This window comes from Mus caroli, chromosome 6 (assembly GCF_900094665.2).
Source record: "Mus caroli chromosome 6, CAROLI_EIJ_v1.1, whole genome shotgun sequence".
NCBI lineage: Eukaryota > Metazoa > Chordata > Mammalia > Rodentia > Muridae > Mus > Mus caroli.
The window spans coordinates 110235008-110244889 of NC_034575.1; the positions used below are offsets into that span (position 1 = coordinate 110235008).

The window sequence follows — 9882 nt, forward strand, 5'->3', positions numbered from 1 at the left end:
GTCCTGGAACTCACTCTGTAGACCAGGCTGGTCTCGAACTCAGAAATCCGCCTGCCCCTGCCTCTGCTGGGATTAAAGGCGTGAGCCACCACACCCGGCTCTTAATAAACATTTCTGTCGGACTTGTGGACCTCTGTTGCTCTAAAGGAGGAATCTAAAGCCCAGCAGTTTTCTGAGAATGGCTTGGTGTAGTTGCCACCTCTAACATCTATGTTCAGTAATTATTTTACCAGCCTGTGTAGATCACCCTGAAAGAAGCAGAAACAATACCTAATGTTGAGGTGATTTATAAAAACCAAACTGGATAGTTACAATTACATGAACACATAGAGAAGTCTCCACCTGTCTGTGGTGAATATATTCCAAGACCCACAGTGGATGCCCAAACCACTGATGGTACAGAACTCTATAAATGTCATGATTTGTTCTTCTATATAGATATGTCAATGGCAAAGCTTAATTTATAAACTCAATATAGCAAGAAATAAATAGTAATAATAAAATGAGACAATTACCATACTATCATAAAAATCTTAAGAATGTGGTCTCTCCTCCCATACTTTACTCTATTATAAATGTTAACAACTTAAGTACATGATTTTTTTCTTTCCATATTAAATGAGAACTTTTATCTTTTCTCTTAAAGGCACTTTATGGCTTGTGTTTCACATTTCTTCTGTGGTCAGCACCGCTATTTTTGTGCCTTGAGGATATTAAGTGGAATCTGGTTCCCTTGAACACAAGCATTGAGATGTGATAGCTGAGGTACTAAGTGACATAATGGGCTAGTAGTGTCTACAGCATCCACATGCTGGCAAAGGTGTGAGTCATAGCACGAAGGTGCCATCACAATGCACAATGGTATGCAATTTCATATGGTTTTCTTTCTATTTTCTGGAATTGTCTTATTCAGTGTGTGTGTGTGTGTGTGTGTGTGTGTGTGTGTGTGACACATACATGTATGGTGTATATGTGGGAGCCAGAGGATAACTTGTGAGAGTTGTTTTCTTTTCCACCATGTAAGTCCCGGGGGTTGAACTAGGTTGTTAGGCTTACCTATTGGGCCACCTCAGTGTCTTCCCTGGAATGTTCTACATAATATGTCTGGATCACAGCTGGCGTCAGGTAACTGAGCTGTGGAGAGCAGTTCTATAGATAATAGCAGAATCCTGTACACAAGGGCAATCTCTCAGCTTCCCAGAAGACTGTAGGGCATATTACATACTGCACAAAGGTCCAACGATTAAAATAACATAGACAGCAATAGATCTACACAATGCTAATCCTTAGCAGCCCAGCTTCTGTCACCAATCTTTTGCTCTCCCTTCCCTATCACTTCCTTTCTCCACGTTTTCTTGTCTATGAGAATTTCTTTAGTTCTCCTATAAAATCTACCATCCCTGAGAAGGCTTCTCCCTTTGGCTCTTGTAACACTCACTGCCTGCTCCACTTTCTCGTTACTCAGAGACTGTTCTGCTACTGCTAATTATAAGCTGTCTTCCTAAGGCATGGATTTGGGGATTATTCATACTTGAATCTCCTCTATCATCTAGTCTGTAGCATACAATGCCTTCTGTGTTTTAGATATTTAAAATACGTTTTAAATAGGCTGGTTTAAAAAAATTATACACATACTAAAAGCTCAATATTTAAGGGAATTCCTTAATGAGATATATTAGAAAAACATCAAAATCACCTAAAAATAGAAGTTACACTGTGCTGGCTAGCTGTATGTCAACTTCACACAAACTAGAGTTGTCTAAAGAGGGGACCTTCAATTGAGAAAATGCCTCTATAAGATCTGGCTGTAAGGCATTTTCTTAATTAGTGATTGATGGGGGAGGGCCCAGCCCATTGTGGGTGGTGCTATCCCTAGACTTGTGGTCCTATGTTCTGTAAGAAAGGCTGAGCAAGCTATGAAGAGCAAGCCAGTAAGCAGCTTTCTTTGCCATCATTTGCTGCCTCCAGGTTCCTGCTTGAGTTCCTATCCTTACTTCCCTTGATGGTGAACTGTGACGTAGATGCCTAAGCTGAAGAAACCCTTTTCCACCCCATGTTGTTTGGTTGTGGTGTTTCATCATAGTTATAGTAACCCTAAGACATATAGAGCCTCTGAAATCCTGCCAATAGAGAGACATTGGAAAAGAGTTCTTTGATTTTTCTTTAAAGAATACTTTTAAGAATTTCAGGAAGGAAAGTGTGATAAATTATGTTTATTTGGTTATTGGTGATATAAGTTTTATTCTTCTGTAGGAAAGAACTAAATTATGTAAGGATACAGTTCAATTCTACAACAGTTAAATCCTTACTAAATGGAAGGTAATACACTGGATGTTGGGGGTCCAAAGATGACTAAGATTCAGTTCTATATTTGAAAAGCTCACAGCCTAGTCACTAGAATATTTTATTATAATGTCTGCAGGAGATCTGACAAAGCACGCGAAACAGCCCATTCTGGAAGAACCATGAGTTCACAAGCATCCATTTCTCTGCCTGAATGCTTCCTTTACTTCTCTATGGGTACATACTCAAAAAAAAAAAAAAAAAAAAGGATTTTTTTTTCTACGTGTGTGTGTGTGTGTGTGTGTGTGTGTGGTGTAGTAGTAGGAGGAGGAGGTTGAATGAGAATGGCTCTCATTGGCCCATATGTTTGAATGCTCAGGCCCTAGCTAGTGGAACTGTTTGGAAAGGACTAGAAGGCCTTGTTGGAGGAGGTGTCACTGGGAGTGGACTTTGAGGTTTCAAAAGTCCATGCTAGGCTCAGTCTCTGTCTCTGTCTCTCTCTGCTTGTCTGACTATAGATCAGGATGTATGCTCTCAGTTCCATGTCCACCTGCCTGGCACCAGCCATGATTTCAGCCATGATGATAATGGATTAAACCTTTGAAACTAAGCAAGCCCCCAATCAAATGCTTTCTTTTATAAGTTGTCTTGGTCATGGTGTCTCTTCACAGCAACAGAACAGTAACTAAGATAGTGTATCTGTGTAAATGTTATGACATGTGTGTGTGTGTGTGGGGGTGCCCTTGGAGGCCAGATGAGGGTGCCATATTCCCTGGAGCTGTGGTTACAGGTCATCATAGGTCACTTGACCTGGGCGTTGGGAACCAAACTTGGCTCTTCTGGAGGAGTAACAAGTGTTCCAAACTACAGAGCCTTCTCACCAGTTCTGTTAACTTTTACCACACATCTCAAGACCTATCTTCAACATTACTTCCTCTGAGCAGCCTTTCCTAAGCCTCAGAGGTGAATGAATCCTGTCTTTGTTGCTCCTAAGCCAAAGGAGTTGCTCCTAAGTTCAAAGGAGTAATTTGTCCAAAGTCGTGCATCACTCCAGGCGGTCTGCCTGTCAAGTACATCTTGTCCAGATACAAATGTAGGGGACTAATATACCTGAAGGCAGATCAAAACAAAGGTCCAAAGAGCACACAAAATTTAGAGCGTGCACAGAGAAGTTGGTAGTCAGATAAACCTTCATGGAGACGGTCAGTTAGGGGACTAGGTCGCCCTACAACACTGGGGAACAATGTATGTCAGGGAAGCAAATTGAGGGGGTAGCCTTGGCTATCTGTCTGAAGGATCCCGAAAAGACATTTTCAGTCTTCTCCTGGCTCTCTCGCGCTCTCTCTCTCTGGTCAGGGAGAGAATTGTGCACTATTAGGTGGGGCACAGAAATTGCCTCCTAATGTCCTTCAGGGCAGTGTGGAGAGGGTCTGCTTAGGTTCCTTCTTCCTCAAGGAGGATGAGGTAGCCCTCTACTTCATTGTGGTCTGGACTCCCACCTCTTGGGTCAGGGAGAGGTTTTTCCCATTCAGCACGGGTAGGCAGCTTTTATTCATTCATCCATCCATCCATCCATCCATCCATCCATCCATTCATTCAGGTCTCAGCATACAAGGTGTGCATTAGCAGCAACAGATTAGTCCATTCCTTCTCATCTGAAAGTTGGGGACTTTGGCATCATTTTCCTGAGCTTCAAGGAAAGGAAATGCTTCGTTTTGCTCACTGAATGGTGTGCCTGGGTGTGCGCGCGCGCGTAGACACGCTAGAGCGGGTGGAGGGGCGGGTGTAGCTCTTTTCTCTCACCTCAGGGTAGGGAAGCTGACACCTCTCTTCTACCTAGATGGTATTAGGATGATGTCTTCGTCTGGAACTGGGACACGACTCTCCTCTTGAAACCACGAAGGTGATGATGGTGGGAGACTCTCGACTTTCCTTCTTCCCTCCACACTGCGAGAGCGACTGGTTCCCACACAGTCACGCTCAGGTGGCGGGAGGGGACACTCTCCCTTCTCTTTGCGCCAGAGCCTGAAAAGGCGGGGCGCGCGCGAGTAGGCGGGGGCGGAGCAGGCTCTGCGGAGAGGGGCGGAGACAGAAGTAGTCACGCCCTCGGCACCGCCTACTGCTCCCTCGCTAGCGGGCTCGCTCCCCAGACCCAGAGCGCCGCGGCTGTCTGCTGGGCTCCCGGAGACGCGGACCACCTTCGGTGTCCCCGCGCCGTGCTCCCCACGCCGCTTGGCCCGCTGCCTCGAGCGCCCTCAGCCCCTCAAGCCAGATGATGAACTTCCTGAGGCGCCGGTTGTCGGACAGCAGCTTCATCGCCAACCTGCCCAATGGCTACATGACTGACCTTCAGCGCCCGGAGCCGCAGCAGCCCCCTCCTGCCCCTGGCCCCGGTGCCGCTACGGCGTCGGCGGCCACCTCAGCTGCCTCGCCCGGCCCCGAGCGCAGGCCGCCACCCGCCCAGGCACCCGCGCCGCAGCCGGCGCCGCAGCCGGCGCCGACGCCGTCGGTGGGCAGCAGCTTCTTCAGCTCGCTGTCGCAAGCGGTGAAGCAGACGGCCGCCTCCGCCGGCCTGGTGGACGCGCCCGTGCCTTCGGCCGCTTCCAGGAAGGCCAAGGTGCTGCTGGTGGTCGACGAGCCTCACACCGACTGGTAGGCCCCTGCGGGGTCCGCCGGGGGCAGGGTGTGAAGATGGACCCTCGAGGTCACCCGGGAGAGCACCCGGGACGAGCAGGTGTCCGTGTGTGGGAGGGGCGAGGGCAGGCGCTGACCTCCCAGAGACATGGGTCCTAAGGTAAAGGACTCGGTGGCCTCCAGGCCGGTGGCAGAGCAAGCTACTTCATTAAGCACCAATGGGGCTTAAAAATAGTGATAAGTCGACCATGCTCTAAAGGAAGGCCACACAGCCAAGAATATTTGGGCAGCACATATTGGCTGTGACAGTGGTGGTGGGGACACCACAAAGTTGGGAGGGAAGAGAAGGAGGGATGGATCTGAAAAGAGCTGGGGGAGGGAGGGTGAAGATGATCAAAACAGGTTGTACAACATCCTCAAAGAACTAATAAAAAACAAAAACAAAACACAAATACTTATGGGGGGGGTGGGGGGCAGACTTAACAGTTTAGCCGCATACAAGCTAAGGTGAAAATGGACCCAGATGGCCATCAAAATAAAGGACACCAAAAAAGATTCTAGTCTGTAAGGCTTGGAATGAGTTGGGAGTGGATATTAGTATTTAAGTTGGATAGGTGTTTTTGTTGTTGTTATTGTTTGTTTGTTTTGTTTTAAACCTGTACCTGTATTGATATCAAGGTGGGTTAGATCACAGGTGTCTCTGAGTGTGATTGACATCTGTTTAAAAATAATGAGATTATTATATATTATTATATATGCAACAGGGAGGGGATGTATGTTTTAAAATATTTGTTCTCTCTTCCTCTCTCTTCCCTTCTCTCCCCCTCCCTCCCTCCCTCCCTTCCTCCCTCCCTTCCTGTGTGTGTGTGTGTGTGTGTGTGTGTGTGTGCGCGTGCTCCTGTGTTTGTATGTAAATGATGGTGGCTTTTTCAGCTGAATGATGAAGACCTAAGTAAAAACATTACATATCGTTAAAGGGCACAAATAAAATGATTGGCCTTAATGCAGTAAAGGGGAAACTTCAAGAATGCTTTTCTTTTCTTTCTTTCTTTTTTTAAAAAGAGCTATAGGGAATGGGGAAGATTGGGGAAGGTGTTAGGTTTAGTTGAGAAACACATGAATGAGGTCCACTGAAGACTAATTAAGAGCTTCAGAGTGGTTCCTTTGATGCAGTAGGAAGCTGACTTAAGCAATGGTAGATGGTGGGCTGACTGGTGGGTATGGGACCATGAAAAGACCAGAGCCTTAGGTGTTTTTTCCTTAGGAATGTGAGGGAGCAATTTTTGTTTTGCTTTTTCTAAGGAGATGAGGTTGATTGGTGCCTGCACCTGAGAATTCTTCCCAAGAGGAAGACACAGGGACCCCAGAGCTGTTTATTTCTCTTTTAGCTGCTTTCCTGTTGTGCTTTCTCTGCCATTCCTTCACTGAGAGACTTGGAGGGAGGGAGGGAGGGAAAGAGAAAGAGAAAGAGAGAGGAGAGAGAGAGGGAGAGTGAGGGAGAGAGGGAGTGCTGGGATGAGCTGTGGAAGTGACATGTTACCTGGAGCTGTAGGTCTTCCTGCTGTTACCATGCTGGAATCATTTCCTCTGGGTGGGTTGTGTGGTTGGCCCTTATTTTTCAAGATAGTAGAGTAGAAAAGACCTTTATCAGGAATTGGGAAAGGTAATGGGGAATAACAGGAGGGTAATGTAGGAAAGTATGACTGTAGTGCCACTGGCAGTCTCCTGGAAGAATCACTGGCAGTTCAAATCAACAAGTGTTTGCTCAGGAGGAAGGGAAGGGAAGGGAGGCAAGCTCTGTGCAAGCATCCATTGTATGTCAGATTCTCTAGTAAGGAAGGACTGTTAATGTGATATTCTATTGGGTCTTCAGAAAGTGAGGACTTAGAAAAGGTAAGTGGTGAGCTTACAGCCTTTCAGCTAACAAATGGCCCAGTAGCATCTTAACTTTAGGACTGCCATCCTTCTGTACTGTCTCATTGTTAGAATGTTACTGTGATACACAGTAATAATACACTTCCTTTTAGGGGTTAGACAATGCTGGGGGCCTTTTGGAAAACTCACACTAATTTGGGTGACACAAAGATACCTGAGATAGTTTACAAAGGAATCTAGAGTTATTAGGACTATTTCAGAAATTAGTGACATTAAGAGTTATTGGTGAATATTTAAAAAATGAATCATAAAGAACAGCTAGGGAATAGGAACAAGACTAACATTGATATTTCATTTTTCTGTGCTAGAATCTGATTCTTGTGAGCTTTGTCCCAGTCCCTACCCCACTGAAGCTATTTTCTTGGTTCTAATTGCTAGTTAGATACCCACAGATAGGTAGATAAGTGTTCGTAAGAGTATGGGGAGACTCACAGAGAATCTGTTTATTTAGAAATGAGAGAGTCGAGATTTGAAATTCTCCTTGGATAGGATTATTTTCTAGGAAGAGTGCCTGGTATAAACCGGAGAATCTGCTTTGCCCTGGAGACTGGATTTCTCTTGGAAGTAATAGGATTCACTTTTCTGTGGGCTGACTCTCAACTGCCGTATGGATTTCTCTGGAGTAATAACATTGATTTATTAAAACTCTTAAGCTGAGTTTGAGTCTGCAACTTGATGGTAGTTCTGTGCTTCTGTGTTTTTGTAGGTAATAGCAATTCCAAGAATTTTGTCATCTTCTAATGTGTCTAAATTTGTTTAAAACACCTCAGTTAAATATTGATGAGTGGTTTTACTGAAAGGTCTCTGAATTAAGGAGCAGGTGGCTGCTTATGACAAACACAGTAGCTTACAAGGGTGCTTTTTGTTCTAAAAGCTAATTTAAATAATTTGTCTCATAGTTTAAGCTACCTAGACAAAACTGAATAATCAGGTGTTATATATACCCAATGCCATTTTTATGGTGCTTGAGTAGGAAGAATGTAGTATCTCAGTGGAACTTAAACATATTGGTCCATCTGAATTATAGAATGCTAACATAAAGAGACGGTTGGTTTTTTTTTTAATATAAATTTTTTATTAGATATTTTCTTTATTTACATTTGAAATGCTGTCCCAAAAGTTCCCTATACCCCACCCTGCCCTGCTCCCCTACCCACCCACTCCCACTTCTTGACCTTGACGTTTCTGTGTACTGAGGCATATAAAGTTTGTAAGACCTACGGGCCTCTCTTCACACTGATGGCTGACTAGGCCATCTTCTGTTACATATGCAGCTAGAGACATGAGCTCCAGGGGGTACTGGTTAGTTCATAATGTTGTTCCTCCTATAGGGTTGCAGACCTCTTCAGCTCCTTGGGTACTTTCTCTAGCTCCTCCATTGGGGTCCCTGTGTTCCATCCTATAGCTGACTGTGAGCATCCACTTCTGTATTTGCCAGGCATTGGCATAGCCTCACATGAGACAGCTATATCAGGGTCCCTTCAGTAAAATCTTGCTGGCATTTACAATAGTGTCTGGGTTTGGTGGCTGATTATGGGATGGATCCCCCAGCGGGGTAGTCTCTGGATGATCCATCCTTTCGACTTAGCTCCAAACTTTGAAAGAGAGGGTTTTTAAGAAGCATCTAAATAATTCCATATTTAAAAGAAATCTTAAAATAGGTAGCTTTTCAGATCAGTGTTAGTATCCAGAAGATTCCTTTGAATTTATCAGTGTGATTGTAGGCAGTGTAGCATGGAACTTCTAACCTGGTTCATGAGAAAACTGGAGGATACTTCTTTTCCTTGAAATTTCCACATAGCCTGAGAGCTTTAGATTAATTGCACACTAAAAGTTTGTTGAAAAATATGTGTGTCACTAAAAATTAGATCAAGCTTATATATGTGCATATATATATATATAGTTTAATTATTATTAGTTTTTTGTATTTCCCCAAATAAATATTTTTAAGGTTCATAGCTAAATTTGAAGTGCAATTAAGATTTCACTTTAAAGATCGTCACACTTTATCATAGAGAAGGTAACCATTTGACACATTCTTGCTTCTCCTATTATGTCCTCACTTTTGAAGAGGTAAAGTTTTTTTTTTGTTTGTTTTTTTTTTTTTTACCAGATTCTCCTTGCCTCCATGCAAGCAAGCAACTGTGACTCCAGTTCTCAAGTAAGCTTTTCCTGTTGCCATAGTTTAGCATTTGATTTGAAAATCAGTATGGCATAGACATTCTTGATCATCTAGAAACCACAGATACAATAAGTCAACAGATGTTTATTGAACATCTCATAGGGTACATTTGCTAAGACAAATGATAAAAAAATGTCTTCTAAGAGCTTACTATCCAGATGAGCAGATAAGATTAATATACATTTTAAAAAGCTTACTAAAGTCTACTTCTTGTATTCAAAGTATGGCCCTTGGATCAACAGCATTGGCATCAACCAGAAGCATTTTGAAGAACAGAATCTAGATCCTACTTTCTACCCACTGAAATATATTTTGCATTTGAACAATACCCTCATAATCAAATTTGAGATATACTGAACTGAAAGACATATGGCTAGTGCTATTAGTGCAGCAACATGACAACTATCATTTACTGAGCAATTGCTATATGCAAGGTGTTAAGTTCTGAAAATGTCATCTGTTCTTTGTGATCTTCGTGTGATTTGAAAGAATGAGTGGTAGAGCTGGACTGTGTCTCATACCTGTGTTCTCAGCTCTCAAGAGGCTGAGGCAAGATGGCTGTTTTGAGTTCCAGCCAAGGAGACTATGTGTAAAGGAAGGAAGAACAAACACATCAGAGTGGGAATGAAAGGAAGAAATGAGAGTTGGAAGAAACTTGATTTAAGGGAAGCAAGTTTGGCTTTGTCCATAACAGAATAAAAACAGTGCCAATAAAGGACGTCACAAAAAGATTAGGTTGATGTGCTATACAAAGTTTCTTCTCTTCTCTTCTCTTCTCTTCTCTTCTCTTCTCTTCTCTTCTCTTCTCTTCTCTTCTCTTCTCTTCTCTTCTCCTTCTCCTTCTCCTT

The 9882-nt window shown here is 43.6% G+C and overlaps 1 protein-coding gene and 1 long non-coding RNA gene across 2 annotated transcripts in view; one reads left to right on the forward strand and one right to left on the reverse strand.

Moving 5' to 3' along the window:
• Positions 1 to 4310, reverse strand: part of LOC110295586 — a 6995-nt gene extending 2685 nt beyond the window's left edge. Inside the window, exon 1 of the long non-coding RNA XR_002378105.1 lies at positions 4087 to 4310. This is a non-coding gene — a long non-coding RNA (uncharacterized LOC110295586). The remainder of the gene's footprint in view (positions 1 to 4086) is intronic.
• A 66-nt stretch (positions 4311 to 4376) lies between these two features.
• Positions 4377 to 9882, forward strand: part of Syn2 (synapsin II) — a 145570-nt gene continuing 140064 nt past the window's right edge. The window contains exon 1 of the mRNA XM_021164513.1: positions 4377 to 4935. Within this exon, the coding sequence (XP_021020172.1) occupies positions 4556 to 4935 (380 nt within the window). The 5' untranslated portion in view covers positions 4377 to 4555. The remainder of the gene's footprint in view (positions 4936 to 9882) is intronic.